We start from the raw sequence: 17843 nt of genomic DNA, 5'->3' as shown, positions 1-17843 counted from the left end.
CCAGGTAAGCTGGCACACTATAGAGAATACATAAATTCGTCAGCAGCACCCAGGAAGACCTAGGCTAACTTTCAGGGAACGAAGAGAACATAACATAGTATTTTTCATAGTAGTTTCTGACTATTCTGTGCTTCTGTGCCAATGAGGCAATCATTCAATACACACACACACACACACAAGTACGTATTTTAAATCAATCTCACACGCATCACAGGCATTTAAGAAGTAAGCATTCGTCATTTCCTAAAGAAAAAGAAAAAGCCCGAGGCCGAGCACCCCCGCACCAACCCAGCCCAGCCCCGGTCCCAGGCTCAGGTGCTCGGCCGGCGGGCCCGGGGGTTCCGGCAGCAGCGCCTGCGCAGCCGAGCCCGCCCGCCCCCTGCTTCCCCCGAAGCTTCGTGAAGATTCCGGAAGGCTCCGGCCGGCTCTTTCCTCCGAGGGAGCCGCCCCGCCCCCGGCACTGCTCCTTCCTTCCTTCCGTCCGGCGCCCCACCGCGCTCCGCGCTCCCGAGCCGCGGGGCAGCGCTGCCGCCATGTCGCTGCTCTGCTACAACCGGGGCTGCGGGCAGCGCTTCGACCCCGAGAGCAACACGGAGGGTGAGAGCGGGGGGCGCGGGGCGCCTCCCTCGCTGACACTCGCTCAGCGCGGGGGTGCGAGGGGCGGCCTCTCGGAGGGGTCTGCGGGCGGGTCCGAGCGGTGCCCGCCCGCTCGGTGTCCTGGCCGGCGGCGGGAGCGCCGTGGCGGTGCGGGGCTGTCACCGCGCCCGCGGGGCAGGGCAGGGCAGGGCAGGGCAGGGAGAGCCGCGGCCGGCGGGGTGCGCGTCCCTCCTCCCCGCCCGCCTGGGCACGCTCGTGTTGTCATATGGGGCTTGCTGCCGCTTCAGGGGTCGGGGCTGGCCCGGCTCTGTACATCGCTGTCATATGGTCTAAAGGGAAAAGCTGGAGGCCCTGAGCAACAGAGGCTTTTCTGCTGAGGACCTCTGTGGGTGTTGTATGCATAGCAGCTACCAGCGGCTTTTTTTTTTTTTTTTTTTTATTATTATTATTATTTTTAGTTCTAATGTGTGGACTTGCATCAGGTAATTAAATGTATCTTAATATGTATCTTAATGACACATGTGTCTGCTTTGCCAAGTGCCCTGAGCGCCTGAGGTGCTTCCCTTGTGTATATTGGGAATGCAGTACCTGGTGAAACATCTTTAAAGCTCAGTCGTTTGACGTTTCGTAATTCCGCAGAGGCAGCAAAAGGGTGATCTGAATTTTCAGTAGGCTTGCCCTAACCTGATTTGTAGAGTAACTCTGTTGACTGAATTTCTAGAATGCCCTCTTTGCATTAGTTTAATTTTTAGTGATCAACAGGATTAGAAGTAGGCTAACGTGTTCTAGACTGTGCATTTTCTATGATTTAGAACCCTCAATAAAGTGTGTTTATTTTTCTGAGCTAAGTATTTCCAAAGAGTAGGGCAGCATACTGAGCAGGACTTGCTAATGTTAGTAACAACAAAAGCAGGCACAGTTATGGAATGCTTCCATTTAGTGATCTCTTCCACCACCATCCCTACACCCTTTGCCCTAAAAGACAAAGCAGATAGGGGTATTTATAATAAAAAATCTTTTTGGGGTTTCATCACATGTACTCGTTGTAAAAAGAACAGTTTTTTATGACGTATTCTTGTGTTTGTGATCAAGTGCTAACTGTGGTGCTTGGATTGGGGGAAACAGTTTCTTGAGATGAAGTTTGTTTTGATAAGTGACTAGAACAGTTACTGTGTCCTAGACTAAGCAATTCTAAAGGTAAACATAGTTATTCTCAGATCACTTCAGAAAACCAAGCTTTATGTTTTCTGTAGCAGTAGAGTGATTATAACTTCTGTCATCCCTAAACTGCACCAAGGTCAATGGGATGATAGCTACTTAGACATCTAAATCCACATTTAACTGTGTAATGCAGTCAAGTTCAAATGTTTGGTTTTATTTCAGAACTGTGCTTGGCTTTACCTTTAAAGTTTTGTGGGGTTCAAAGTTAGTACATGTGTTAAACTAAAATACAGATCCCTTTAATGAGTTTTGCATTGACGTGTTTAGGAAAAAAAAATATATTATTAGGAAGTTTTCTTAAGTGAATAGGTAGAAACTGTGGGTCCAGAAGACTCCAAAGGTGTTTTGGATCTTTCAGGGGGTTATGTCAATATTTGGCCTGTAGTACAGACATTCCCTTAGTGATGATTGATGTAAGAGGCCATTAATCTTCTCTTCAGAATCTGATGGCTGAAATAATACATTGATGTATTCTCTGTAGAAACTCTCATTGTTACCAAAAAGTGAGCAAGTGGCAACGGGCTGGCATGAAGGACTGTATGCCTCTTAAAGAGAGGCAGAAAAAACAGCCTGAGGGAAAGGATTGAAGGTATGTCTGTGCAGTTGTGACTGAGCACATAATTATGAATTTGTCTGTGATGTGCCTAGCAAGGTACAAATTTCATGTGTTTTAGATACATTAACAGTATGGATTAACTAGTAGTAAAAGACTTGCACAGTATCTGACATAGAAGTTATGTTCTAACTTCAAAAGAGATAGTAGTTTTTTGATTTATTTTTTTTTAACCTATGAATGACCATATGAACATTTTTAATCTGTTTCAAGGGCAGATCATATTTTGTCATTAAAACAGTGGTATGAGGTAATACATGCACACTTTAACATAGGTTTGAAAGCAATGCTACTTTATGACAGTTGAAGATGGTATGCAAAACCAGACTGAAATAGTATATGTCACATGTGCTTGACTCGATTTCTTCACTGCAGTGTAACTTTTTTTGGTATAGGCTGTAATTTTGATTTTTCTTAATGCAGTTTAATTTGGTCCATTGCCAGACCAGAAGCACATGCTCCTTGCAAACTGTGTGTAGATAGATACATCATTTCATCCTCAAGAATTCAACAGCCTTTTATTGTAAATACCTCTTAAGTTTGGATGACCCATACAAATTTCTACTTTGACATTTAATAAAAGGACTAATAAAGTGCTTAAAGAAATAAGCAAGGTTGTAGTGGTAAGATGATTGCAGTGCTTGCACAGTGGGATCAGTTTGGGTATGAAATAAGCATTAAAAAAGCCTCAAACAGGCAACAACAAAAACCTGAAAAGCTGTGGTACTTAGGTGTCCAAAAATTATCTGAAGGTGAGAGAAAATGGCTTGCTTTGAAATAGTTTTGTTTTTCCTAGTTAAGGAAAGTTATTAATAACAGTGGAGAGGCAACTTGATTTATTTTTTAGGTTTTTTTCAGTGAAAAATGTAAAATAGAACATGCTTTTAACTGTGTGGGTGACCATCGATGTATATCCTAATTTTCCAGTTTTCGCCACAGTCTGAGATGGGATCCTTCTATGAATGTACACTTCACTCAGATAAGAGTTGTTGGACTCGCTGTGAGAGAAAATTAGTTGATGTTTTACTGTTATTCAATTACTGTATTGCTCCCTCTAGGACGGAAAATGGTCAGAATGCTTAGCGGAAAAATCCCAGTGCCTTTGTGTGAGGCATTGCAGAGCTCCTCGTCTTGGCATCTTCTGTTGTGGAGCATGCCTGGCCCTCATGAAATAGCAGCCAAGGGGGCTTTCATTTACTCCATGATGTACCTCCTGCAGAGCAGGCTCCAGGGAGCAAGGAAGAAGGATTGGCGTTGGTCATATGGACAAACAGACACTTGTCTGCATCTGACTTGTGAGCTGAAGAAGAGCTGTCTCTGAGTTAATCGACCATAAAATGGTTTTAGTCTCTAAAACGGTTACAAGTGATTAACAGCAGCTCCGTCATTGAAACCCACATGCTTGTGAGGAGTTGGAAATAGTCATTTAAGTCTTCTAAATCAGAAATAATCTTTGCTACAAACATAGCTCATTTTTACTCTCATGATGTTTCTGATGACATACTGTCATACTCTTGGAAAAGAATAGCGCTCTTTATACAAAACAACCACATTTTTTTTAAATTTTCATGTGAGGTTAACCAGCATTAGCTTTTCACCCTGAAGCTGAAGGAATTGATAAAAGTTCATGGATGTATTTGTAAGTCTGACTGAAGGACTGATGTCCAAAGTATGTGTCTTTTGAGTTAAGGTGGGAACTGCTATCTGTCAGACAGTATTACTGCCTTAGACTTAGGCACTGAATATAAAATCAAAGAAAATTATACTAAACAAGATTTCTTTAAAATCTACATATTTATAAAAAAGATGAAAACAATGAAGTTTGGGTTTTGTTTTTTTTTCCTTTTTAATATCTGCAGGCTGGTAATTAATAATTTATAATAATTATAATTTAATAATAATTATTTATCACTTTTCTCTTTTACTTCCTACTAAGTGCAATTGCGATATTTTTCACTCTGGTACTTTATGGAGGCTTATCATAAAATTGTTTGTTTCACTTTTAATTTTAGCTGTTTCTAACAAATACAAAAAATTTTGGTTTAAGGGCTAGAAAACAGCTAGTGTTTCCCATTGCTTTTAGAGTCAGGTCAATAAAATACTATGCATGCAATAAATGTCAAAGAGAAGTTACATGATCAGAGCAATTATATTACACCTAAAAGAAATACATAAGTAAAAAGGAACAGCTGTGTAATGTTGATAAACATCTACGAAGATCAACACTTTCATTAATGACGGTTGTGTTTCAGTGTAGTGTTTGTACAGAATCCATTAATAATTAATAGTATTGATGTGTCAAAATTGTGTACGTGGAAGGCTAGCCTTTGGGTTTAAGTCCTTAGGTGACCTAGGATACTAAAAACATTGAAAAAAGAACAAGCTAATCATCATGGATAAAATCATGAACTTAAGATTTGTGTTAAAAGAGAATTTTTGACAGAGTGCTTCTACATAGAAAGCTCCGATCGGGTGCAAGTAGATGTATTCGATGCTGTAAATCAGTATTTTCTGTCTGTTGGGTGGCCATAAGGTCACCTTTTTACTTCTGCTGAATTACCCGTAAAGACTGATTATTGGTGAAGGCCAGGGGTGGTCCACAGAAGGTTTTCTTGTTCCATAGGGAACTAAAAGTTTGTCTTAGATGCCTGCTTTCTAGTTGGTGATGTATAATACAGAAGAAACAAAGTCCTGATTATTTAAGTTTGCTTCATGCACTCAGAAAACTTGTTCTCTGGAGTCTGCATTTTCCTTAGTAATTACGTGCACTTGGGGAAGTTGGGCAGCTGATAGCATACACGAATTACAAGTGTGAAATTTTTGCTGGGTTTGTAATCAGATGAATAGAGATTCTTAGTATGCCTGAATATTAATAATAGTCTTTTTCTTGTAGATTCATGCACCTACCATCCAGGTGTGCCAGTCTTTCATGATGCTCTCAAAGTAAGTATGTAACTGTCCTTTTAAGTGTTACATTTATTTCTGTACCTCTAAAACAGTGTGCTGCTTTTCCTTTTTAACTCCAGATCTTTCTGTGTTGAGAAACTGATGTTCAGCCTATCATGTTTGAGCAACCCCATGAAATTGGGAAAGCACACTTAAACCTGAAGAAGAAATTAAAAACTCTACTCGTGGTCTAAATGTCATGCAAGTCTGTATGACATGTTTCCTGTTGATTAAGTTTAGGTCTCTCAACAGTTTAATTAGGTCCTCTGAATAGGTCTGTGGAGCCATTGAGAGGTGTCATACTCTCAGTTAATTAACCTGCTTGGAATTCAGACCAGCTGCTTGTGGTCTAATGTGGCTAAAGCTCTAATGTGTGCATGACATTTGTCTACCTTAAAAAACCATCGTGTTCATTTAATCAGCCAGATGAGAATGTTGGTTGAGAATGGTTACCCATGCCTCTGATGCAGCTGTCTAGGGTTCTTGGGCTACCTCTTCAATGCTGAAGGTACCTGTTACTGGTGTCCAGCGCTTAGGCCAGCTGGACAGCCCATATTTGGTTTTGTGCTAAACTGTTTTCCTACTTCAGGATCTACTGATTGCATCCAAAGTGAGACACAACTTCCAAAACAGTACCGGAAATCATTCTAAGAATTTAATTGTGTATAGTCAGAAATCTGGTGTCCAGAAATGGATCCTGGCACTTTTTACTGTGTTAATACAGAGGTAGCCTAAGTGACCTTTCTTAGAACACTGAACTGCTGTTTAACTGAGCTTTGGAGCAAGGTTTTTTTTTCTTGGTATTTAGGAACTGCTTCTACTGGCAGTGCATCTCAGACCACAATGTGATGTGTTTTGGCCTCATGAAAGCTTCTGCATATATGCTGGGCAGCGTGTTTTCTGCGAGCTATTGCTTATATTGCAGTACACGACTGCGGAATTGGCCACTGTGTGTCACTGGCAAATTGGGACAAATGCTTTGAGATTAAATATGATCCAATTACTTAGACTATGGCAATTTCTTTTTATAAAATTATAGTTGTGCTCATAGCACAGTACATAAATGTTCTACATAATTATAAAGACAGAAATTATACAGTTGCCTCAAAAGCTTATGTTTAGTCCCTCTTTCTCTTACAGATGCACTGTTTATAAAACACTTTCCCCCTTCTCCTTATCCTATTTCTTGTCCTAATTAAAAATTTATCATAATTTCACGTGAGCATTTTTCCTCCTGCTATGAATTCTAGATAATCTAAGAGGGCAAGGTGAACCTTTTGTCTCCTCGGCTGTGGAAATGGTTAATATTTTGAGGATATTTTAGAACCACCTACCTGAAACCCATCATGCCATACCACTTAAGCTTTCAAACTGCTGCCTTTAATAAGGTTTTTTGAGTTCTAAGATACATTATACACAGTGGCAAGACAATTTTCTCTAAAATTGGATTTCTGGTTTATGTAATAAAAAGTGCTCTTGATTGATGTAGTTAGATGACAGTGCAATGCACATATCCAGCTTTGTTGGAAAATAAGCAATTGAAAGATTTGACTAGGGCTCAAGGAAAGAAAAAAATCCCTGTCATTTTAGGAAGAGGGCCTTTACTTGTGCCACAGGTGAGCTTAGTCTCAGGTATAGTATTTCTTTGCTTACATGTTACTTTATGAGATAAGTAACGTTTCTGTTTTCTGTTGTACAGGGTTAACACCTAACTTGTCATGGAAGTGTTGCCTCATGTTTACTGAACTTGATTAAGGCAACACAAGTGAACTAGAAGTTCCAGCTGTAACAGACTTTTCTGGCTTTTAAAAATGCAGATAATATTGTCCATTGAAGGGAAAAAAATAATCTCTGGTCGTGATGTGCCATATCTTGTAAAGTAATATAATTAATATTTTTCTTTTTATAAGCTGTTATCAAGTATGGTAGTCATGCTTGTTTTGTTTTTATTCCAAAATGTTTGTAGGGTTGGTCATGTTGTAAGAGAAGAACAACAGACTTTTCTGACTTCTTAAGCATTGTGGTATGTACTCATGATTATTTACAGTTTGTATATGTGAAATGACAGTGATTAATATTAAATGGTACGTGTGCTTACATGTTTTAACTTTGCTTACTTTTGTTAAAGCTGTCTTAGCTCTTACATGCACTATTTTTTTTTTCATGTAATGCTGAAGTCGTCTCATTTTCAAGCTTTAGTGGTTATAATTATCTAAATAGGTTTTAATAGAACTACTTGCCAATAATGAAGGAGGGTCAGTATTGTTGGTTGCTTTGCTTGATTACAGAAAGTATGCATTTTTCTTTTAACTTATGTCCAAATGAGGATATTTTCCACTTTGGCTCCAAGGGAAATCCCACAGCTAATGTTTGGAGTGGGCTAGAGGAGAAGATGGAGCTGAAGAAATAAGTCAAGAAAACTTGTTGCAGTTTTCATTAATTTTTAATTGTGCACACTACATCTATATAATCATATACTTTCCACAATAGGGCTGTACAAAGGGTCTCCATAACAGTGAGAAACCTCCTGAACCTGTTAAACCAGAAGTCAAAACTACCTCTGAACGGAAGGAGCTATCTGAACTGAAACCCAGATTTCAAGAACACATAATTCAGGCACCAAAACCATTGGAAACAATTAAAAGGCCAAGGTACAGTGTATGAAACTAAGTTTTTCAAATTTGTGGTTAGTTGGGCAAGTTAAAACTCGCTTGGTTATAGAGTGTTGCACGTTTCGTGTAGTGTAAAAATCCCCAAATTAACCTTAAAAGAGCTTGTGTGGTAGCAGTGATGATGTTATCTCAGACTTCAAAATGAGATAAAAGAATTCTGGTTATGACAAGGATCTCTCAGTGCTTATCTCCACAGGAATCAAAAACTGAAGTCTATAGCCTCATAGCTTAGAAAGTCATTGGTAGTTGTGTTTAGTGTTTTTAATAGTCATAAAAATAATTTTAGGGTGCTTGTATATAGATTCCTTAATATCTCTGATTTATTTCTATTATTGTAGAGTATTTAGGATTTCCTGATGAAAGCCAAGACTGCCTTCTAAATTTCTAGTCTGTTTTTCCATAAACAGTAAGGATGGTATTTACAAATTATGTTTGTTTGTTGTTGTAAGGGAGGTATGAAAGGAAGAGCCTTGTAGTGAGATTAAAAGTTACTACTTTGTCTTTTGTAAATTCTTTTTTCATGAAGCTGACATAAATACATGGCCTTTTTTTTTTTAGCCCAGATGAACCAATGACAAATTTGCAGCTGAAAGTGTCAGCTTCCTTGAAGCAAGCTCTTGATAAACTGAAACTGTCATCAGAAAATGAAGGGAAAAAAGGTAAGGATAGAGGGAGGTTAAGGAGGTACATGATGCTAATTGTCACACAAATAAAGGAAATGCTGTTTTATGTTGTTTCTGAAGTGATAGTTTCATGTAATTATATTCTAGTTCTTAATAATGTGGAAAATAGCTTCCAGTCCAGGAAATGATGATCAAAATTTAAATATGAATGATGTGAGAGTTAGATGTCAGGAGCAGTATGTTGTCCTTAACGTTATTTAAACTGTGTGTTTTCTGAGATTTCCTGGTTAAAATAGACATACTGGGAACATCCATTTCTGAATAGATGACTGCCAGAGTTTCCAAAAAGTGAACTTTACTCCTACTATTGCAAACACAGTGTCGTATAAAGTCTTTCATAAACTGGTGAAATTTGTCTGAAGACTAGTTGGTTCTCCCTTGTCTCTTTTTCCTCCTTTCTCTGCCCACAGTTTGTTTGGAATTTGGTTCCAGAACTATACTGCTGCTTAAGAAAAACTTTCTAATTTCAACCTACGTTAATGGTTATTTTATGCTCTTTTGTTCTTGTGCCAAGCTAATATAGCTCTTTTTTCTCCATGGTATCCCAATTATTTCCTTGTGTGTATTTATAGACAGTAGTGGAAGACTTTTAGGTTCTTCATTTTACAAAACTGAAAGAGATGAATGATTGTTTTCTTCCCCTGTGATTGTAATAATCCTCTTCATCATTTTTTTTTTGCCCCACTTAAAATGTGTAAAGGTATAGAACCTAGAATTATATGCATAGGTAATAGTGCTTTTGGAATGTTTGCATAACTTCTGTTTCTTTGTACCTCTCTGGCAGACTTCAGGGCCAGGCAGAAAATAGCTTGAGAGGGAGTTTTTTTCTAATATGCTCCTTGGCTCATTTTAGTTCTTAATAAAAGCAAAGTGTTTAGAAGATTATACGATTCAGTTGCTATTTTCTGTATTATTCTGTTTACAGAGGAAGATAGTGATGAAATCAAGATTGGGACGGCATGTAAAAATGCAGGCTGTTCAAAAGTAAGTGGTTCAGTTCTACTCTTAAACCAAGCTGCTAAACTATTAAACAACCAGTTTTATTTTTTTGTGTTCTACAAGTTGATTTGGAAAAGGCACAAGGTCCATTGGGCTTAAAAAGTGAACATTGATAACATGCTTCAGTATGGACAAATGTGTGTTGTTTGCATTAAGTCAAAGGTAATATTTTTTAAGCCTGTCCCGAACTTTTAATTAGTAAACTTGCCAAATCCGTGGTACTAATGTGTTTCAACTTAAATATGATGTCAGTGAGAGGTAGCATACTGATAACGCTTGAGGGTCTGTGAGGATCTGTAGAAACATCTACAGATCTTATCAGTTAATGCTTCCTGCCAGAAGAATCAAAAAGTCAGCGTTTTAACACTTTAGCGCCACTATTAGTTGTTATATTACATAGTCATTTGAAGTGAAAGTGTCAAGTGTTTTTTACACTTGACACCCTTTTGTTGTACAAAAACGGGACAGTAGGGTTTAAATAGGTATTTCATTGATCACCTGACAGATCTTGGATTATCTGCTGAAGATCTGGTGGGAGGAGAATTTACAGCAGTCTTTGGGTTAGGAAGAACTGATCTGATACTCAGTGGCAAAGTTGTATGTTGTTTATTTTACTTCATTTTGAGAATCCGTGTGTTTTATGAATGATAAATTTATTTACCAGTTAAGTTCTTGTTTGCTCTGAATATTCAGAGTATTTTTAACATGGGTATCTCTGAAGATCTAAAGTGACCTTTATGAGCATAAATGGTGTCACCATTGATGTCAATGCAATTGCACTAATACAAAGTACAACTTCCTAGCAGTGCCAGGGAACCTTCTGTGAATGAAAGTCAAATGGCTACTTTGAAAATCTAGGACAGGCAATTAGATTTAGATTATTTACCGAAAAGCTTTGTAGTGCTTTGTTCAGTGTTTCTTTTGTATGTTGGTTTGTTTTTTTTCCTTTGGTCCAAATCCTGTAACAGTAACACACTTTAACTTACTTGTTTTACTAGACATACGAAGGACCACACAGCACAGAAGAAGTATGTATATACCATTCTGGTGTACCTATATTCCATGAAGGGTTAGTATTCAGTTAACTTCAATTTTTTTAACTAGTGCTTTATGTCTCCATGCTTTCTTTGTAGATGTTGCCTTGATTTATTTTGTATTGCCTGTTCAGTCAAAAATGGCCGTGCCTGAAGAGAGTATACTAAATTAACAGTAATATCATGCAAAGGAAAGGTCTTAAGTATTCGTGGTAAATAAAGTCCTAAATATTGTTTATTAATTACTTTGCAAACTCTCAAGGATGAAGTATTGGAGCTGTTGTAAAAGAAAAACTTCTGACTTCAATACATTTTTAGCTCAAGAAGGCTGTGCAAGAGGAGCACACGTATGGACTAAAAAGGATGCGGTAAGAAGCACTGAGATTGCTCTCTGTAGCTGACTGTTCTGAATTTTGAATACTGAAACGTAGTGTGTAGCTTGCTTGAGTTATTACTGTAGTTGAGCTGTTACAAATTACTACCTCTGAAATATTGTGGACAGCAGGATAACTGAGAAATGGAGTAGAAAGTAATCTGTGGGACAGGTATATTTGTAATAGCTACAACCTTTCTTTTTAGTGATGTGTAGTATTACTATTTCATGGTAAAAGTTTTTGGCAACCTCAGAAAAAAAGAGCAGTCTTTTCCATTCTGTTAGTTAAGTGAGTCTGTAGTATTCTATATAGAATACATTCCATATGTATTATTTTTAAGATTGTTAAGATGTCTTTCCTCTCCCAGAGAGCATGAAGAGAGCAACCGTACATGTTGTGAGTAAAATAATTGTACTTCCAGTTCCATTCAGGGGTCGAGTTGTTGTTTAGGTAGGGATGGCAGGGCAGATAAAGTCAGTGAGATTCCATGGGTAAGGGGCATGGATGGAAGCGTCTCTTTCCATCTAATTTGGATTCTGTTTACACATCTGAAGATTTTTCTGGTCTTCATCTAATTAAGTGTCTTGATTTGACTACTAGTATAACAAATACAGAGAGAGCATCTGTTTAGTTTGTAGGTATTTCATTGCAATGTTGGGAGCAAACTGAAGAATTACAAGATGAAAAATATTTCCATTCAAAGGTTAAAAAGATGTATTTATTGGCTACTAAAAAAGAACTGGGCTTTTTTCCTGATTAGTATTTTAAAAAATATTCCTGAATATAATGGTAAGTCTTTTTTTCTCTACCTTTTTCCTTATATAGGGTAAGAAAGTAGTTCCATGCAGGCATGATTGGCACCAGACTGGAGGAGAAGTGACTATTTCTGTGTATGCTAAAAACTCTGTTCCTGATCTGAGCTACGTAGAAGCAAATAGCACAATGGTGAGGATCTACCTTAAGATGAGCGACTTTAGGATAGGAAAATCTGCTCAGACTTTATTTTCAAGGCAGAGGTAGCACAAGAGTCTTTTTTGAGTAATGACTTTTTCTTGGCATTTTTGTTTGTTCAAGTATGTATAACTTGCTTTTTTTTTCCCCTTCTGTTTGGACATTTGCATTTTAATATGTGGCTTTTTAAAAGCTGCAATACAGTATGCCAAAAATGAAAAAACTCTTTAATTTTACTTCTGCAGTTAAAACCCAAACATGATGGATTTGCATCACTGTATGTGTAAATAATTATGGATTAGTAGTTTAATTCTATTTGACTTAACATAGTTTAATATCATTCTTCATTGTATCCTGTTTCACAGCTAGTCATACTAAACAAGTGTTAAAATGCTTCTCTGATTTGTAAATCATGCACTGGGAGAAAATTACACAGCTACCAGTGGCCACTATTGACTATGTTAACGTATCAGAATCTTTTAAAATAAATACTTACTTCAGTTTCTGAGGGACAGTTCGATCACTTTGGTCATAGTGAGATCCAAGTCTTGACATGGTATATTTTGATTCAACATGCTTGAGTTGTCAAATGTTTTATTAACCTGATAAAATTTTCTAATTTTCTGTTGTTTTTCCTGTTAAGGTAAATATGCATATTGTATTCGAAGGAGAAAAGGAATTTCATCGCAGTGTGAAGTTATGGGGAGTAAGTATAGGAATAATTTATCTATTAAAAAAACAAACAATAAAGCACACACACACAAACAAACAAAACAGAAAAAACGAAAGACAAGCCTATAGCTTCTTCTCTATCAAAATGATTTGGCTTTCCTTATTACTCTGTTTATTGAAAGAAATTCAGTTGCATGTCATTCAGTAATTACATTTAAATCTGAATGTAATGCCCCAGGTGTGGCATCATAATTGATGCTGGCACAGAAGGTGACCTTCCGAGGTCCTTTCTGATTGCAACACCGTTGCAGAAAACCTTTGACACTGTATAGTTGTGTGCTTACATGTATGTTAGCCAGTGTTAGATATGCAGGGGCAAGTGATTGTGCCATTAACATTCCATAGCTTGGGATTGGGGAAGACCTGACTTTTCAAGATACCAGAGGGATCTCCATCTACCTAAGTGCTACTGAAATTTAGTGATGAGGTACTCCCTAACTTAATTCCCAGATATCTAGCAGTTTGTTTCTTAAATTGAAGAGTGAAATATATTTTCTGTTCTAGGTAATTGATGTAAAGAGGAGTTATGTGAACATGACAGCTACAAAGATTGAGCTCACTATGAGGAAAGCAGAGCCCCTGTTATGGGCAAGTCTTGAATTACCAGTATCTGACGCACAACCAAAACAAGAGAGTTCGGATCAATAACGATTCCAAGAGACAAGTTATTTCCCATTATGAAGTGGTGACTTGCTACTGTAATCAAATATTTAACTTTTATATAGATTTTTTTTTTAAATGCTAGATCATATGTTCCCTTCTACAGAGAACTTTGACGCACAGTAAATGGGGGTGTAAACTTGAAGCGTAATAGCTATTTCTCCTCTTGCTCCCGTGAGTATATTTATGCTAGATGAAGTGTCTCCATGGGAATTTAGAGTAAAAGAGCTATTGCCCTTTGCTTGCAACCTTACCTACCATGCACTGACTCTCCCAGTAGATATCCCACTGACTATCCCAGTTCTCAGTTCACAGTGTGTGTGTTAGTTTTTCGGCTGATTGGTTTAGACTTGATGTACTCGGTAGCCCATGTTAACTTCAACACTGTTCATTCTGAAGCATACAGTAAGGCAGATACAAAAATCTGAGTTTGGATAGCTTGCAGTTCTACATCTAGAATAAAAGGTTACAGAAACATAATATGAAATAACACTTATAGACTTGTGCTTTTGTCTTCTGAAACGAACATTTGTTTCAATGCCTGTTGGCTATGGAGGGATGGAATAAATGATATTTGCTAAGGATTTCAGTCCTTACTGACTCTTGCTGTCTTTGATGTATAAAAGCAGGAGATCAGGTTAAAATGAAAAAAAAAAGTTGGTCAGAAGGGATTTTTTTTTTTTTAACTCCTTTGTTATTTGAAGGGTTAAATATAAAAGCGAATGGACAGTGAAACGGCTGGATAAATTAGCATTTCAGCTGTGAAGAGTACACAAACAGCAGACTATTGTAAAATTACCAAAGTGCTGTATATGTTTGATGATCTTTAGGATGTCTATTCTGTCCTATTCTACAATTTTCAAAATCTCAAGAGTTTCTTCAGAGTAGGTGGGTATGTGTAGTATGAAAAGCCAGGACACACTGTAGGTTTCTTGAGAAAATTATTTCCATATAGATAGATTTTAACTTTGAGTATGGTAATCTAAGAATTTCACTTATCTACAGGATATATCTTAGGAGAAACAACAAGCTTTAAAATGTCTGTCTCAAATTTTAATTGTACCTTTGAATTGAAATATTTTTAAAAAATATTATTTCCTTGAACAGACTGTAATTACAAATCAAGACCTTATTTTTGTTTTCAGTTCTTCATCAATAAAGATATGTGGCTGAAAACAGGATAGTTGTAAAGATGAGATTTTTATCCAAACAGCAACACACACAGTAATATTGCTTTCTCTTTCTGCTTGGAATATTTTCTTAATTTCGGCTTGCAGCTGAAATAAAAATAACGTTTTCCTATGTAAGTCATACCAAATGCAGATCATTATTTACTGTGCCAAATCTTATATATATATATATATATAAACAAGCAGTCCTGTGGACTGTTAAAATGCATGGATGCTCATCTATCAGCCTTGGCATAATGCCAATAGAAACACAGAACATAGTAAAGGCATTCTGAAGTGAAATATGGGTTTCTAAGAATCTTGTTGTTTTGCAACGAGTACAATTTGACTTGAGCTCAGAGTTCTGTCTCTAACAATACTTGAAGTCCTACTTCATGATTAAAGTAGTAGGAAATACATTACCAAAGAAACCATCCCCAAACACCAAGAAAGTAACACCAGTGATGTATATATGAAATTTGTTTTGGTGCTTCTTTACCTTCATTTCAAGATACTTTTTCCTCATTTGCTTGAAGGGAGTGTGTTACATACTCTCTTGGACTCCTATTAAAAATTCCAGCTCTAAGTTCTGCTGAATAGATTCTGTTAACCTCTGATAATAGTTTTTTTCCCCCCTCTCTTTTTGTTTTCTTTTAATAAATTTTAAAATGTCAGGTACCATGAAGTGTTAGGGTACAAGCTTACAAAAATGTGTGCCTGCCAAGTGATCCTCTGAAGATTAAACAGATATTCCCTGAGGTGTTCTGAACCAACAATTGAAGCACTTATTAGTATAATACTGAGAACAATCACTTGAGTGGATGAAAAATTCTAGTTAGCTGCAGCTACTAGCATGCCATATGTGTTTGTATGTGCAGAACTCTGAACTTGGAAAACAAAATAAGTAGTGTTTAATTGCCAGGATAAAGTTCTTATTTAAGAAGCAAGTTCAAACGTGTCTATCCATATGGGTATATAAATACCCTAAATATGTTGAAAAAATGTGGAAGACTTATTTTCACTTTATTTTCATCCTTACATGCAGTAGGTTTACATGTAGTTTTTAAAAAACTACAAGGGAAATGGAATTCCTTGGGAAAACAGAATTTCTGTTTTTGAATAAGTCATATTCTGCCCTAGTATACTAAAACCTAAATGGAGAGAAATGTGGATGAATGGACTATCAGCTGTTAATACTGCAGGCTCTGGGACCCCAGTAACTGTTATACCCTTTCAAACTACATTGTGCTGATAGATGAGTCACCTTGTCCATAAGTAGGAGAAAGCTCCTGTAAACATGGTTCCTCAATTTTGCTTTTGCTTTTTATTCATTTCTTCTACTCTTCTCCTGTTGTTCGTACGTTCAGCGCAAAACTCAAGATACTTCAAAAGTTTTATAATGACTTTTCCCATCAGTGGCAGTAAAACCACTTTTAAAATTTACCTGTTTAAAAAAGTAAGAAAACAAACAACCTGTAAAAACCGCAGCAGCTTTGATCGGGCAAGAAGGTATAGGTTTTACAATAATTACTTAGCTTTCTGTGGCCTGTGATGCTTTTCAGAATAAGAAGATAAACTTTCAGATGGTCTAGACTGCCATAAGTCTGTTTAACTGCAGTAATTCTTAGCAGTTTTTTAGAACCGTATGTCTGCATCCATCATCAAGCTGCAAGAGCTGTTTTCACTGAATTTGGATGTTTTGAACAGTTGCTCACAATAGGCTTGAACATACCAGTGGCTGATCTTGGTATTTCGTGCAATGACATCTTGACATGAATAGTGGTAGCTGACACTTAGATGGAATATTGTCTTGCCTGTAAATTTTATTAAAAAATGCAGAAAGAAGGTGAGGACAAATGTGGTGTACTAAACCAGTCATGATACTTTCTCAGAAGCAAGATTTGCAAAGTAAGCAAAGTGATTTTTGATTGTAGGCTTTCACCTAATAATAATGAAACTAAATGGCAAACAAGTATGAACAGGAATACTTGGTGTTAAATTTATCCTTTTTTTACGTTTTTGATTGTGCTGTATTTATCAAGTTGATTAACTTGATACAGTCTAGCTGTATTTTTATAATTAACAAGTCTTTGAAAGCTGTGTTTCAGTATGGGTTTACATGTTACACATTTACACAGCACATTACATGTGTCAGAACTGACTGTCCAGGTGCATATAAAACTTTACCTTCACAATCCCTTTTTAATATGAAAAATTGCATAGATGTACAAGTTTGTGACAGGAATCTTAATCATATCCCTCATGTATAAGCCCATTTTCCTACCTAACATTACACATTTCCTACCTAACATTACATCCCAGGTAACAACTGATGGGATGAGAGGAAACGACCTCAAGTTGCATCAGGGAAAGTTTAGATTAGATATTAGGAAAAACACTTTTCATGGAAAGGGTTGTCAAGCATTGGACAGGCTGCCCAGGGAAGCAATGTAGTCACCATCCCTACAGCTGTTCAAAAAACATGTGGATATGGCATTTAAGGACGTGATTTTAGTGGTGAACATGGTGGTGGTGCTACCTTGACAGTAGGTGATCTTAGAGGTTTTTCCAACCTTAACAATCCTATGATTCTGTGTTCTTGTATCTGTAACAATATTTCTTGCAGGAACTGGAATTTATGATGTTAATATACTGTTAAGCACTGGGCTGTTCAGCTACTCTGACTCTTAGGTCATATGTGGCACTGATATAACTTGACCAAAAAATCTTCAATTGGATGGTATTCTGGATCATGTACGTTATCAAGTCACCATTTCAGTAGTTTAGGAATTAGTTTTACTAGGAATTTTGCCTTGGAAAAAAAAAAATCTATGTATTCTACATAATGATGCATTTTTGGCTTGCATTCTTTAAACATGGCATGAGTACTGATTAAATACTGTACCTCTTAATCATTGATCTTTCCCAATTTGCTACTAAATTTTTTTATCTCTGTTCAGGAAGGAGATCCTTTTTAAAGTAATGAGTTATGTGTCTGGAACACTCTTTTAATGTGGTAATAATTTTACCATTATAAGAATCTTGAATTACGGTTGAAGGGAGGGAGATGGCTTTTTGCATGGCTGATTCTGCACATTAATAGAAATTATATGCAGAAATTAATCTCATGTCTTCATGCTCTATTTTTTTTCTAAATGTATTCAATAAAATTCTTATTACATGCTGGTTGCA

General features: G+C 37.0%; 1 protein-coding gene across 1 annotated transcript; it reads left to right on the top strand.

Moving 5' to 3' along the window:
• The first annotated feature begins 389 nt into the window (after positions 1 to 389).
• Positions 390 to 17843, top strand: CHORDC1 (cysteine and histidine rich domain containing 1). Its single transcript, XM_064645028.1, has 11 exons — positions 390 to 597; positions 5325 to 5374; positions 7344 to 7400; positions 7868 to 8028; positions 8608 to 8708; positions 9658 to 9716; positions 10730 to 10800; positions 11028 to 11133; positions 11965 to 12084; positions 12734 to 12796; positions 13327 to 17843. The coding sequence occupies exons 1-11, from the start codon at positions 534 to 536 to the stop codon at positions 13468 to 13470; spliced, it is 996 nt and encodes a 331-aa protein (XP_064501098.1). The 5' UTR covers positions 390 to 533; the 3' UTR covers positions 13471 to 17843.

This window comes from Pseudopipra pipra, chromosome 2 (assembly GCF_036250125.1).
Source record: "Pseudopipra pipra isolate bDixPip1 chromosome 2, bDixPip1.hap1, whole genome shotgun sequence".
Lineage (NCBI taxonomy): Eukaryota > Metazoa > Chordata > Aves > Passeriformes > Pipridae > Pseudopipra > Pseudopipra pipra.
This window is presented reverse-complemented; position numbering and strand designations above follow the sequence as displayed.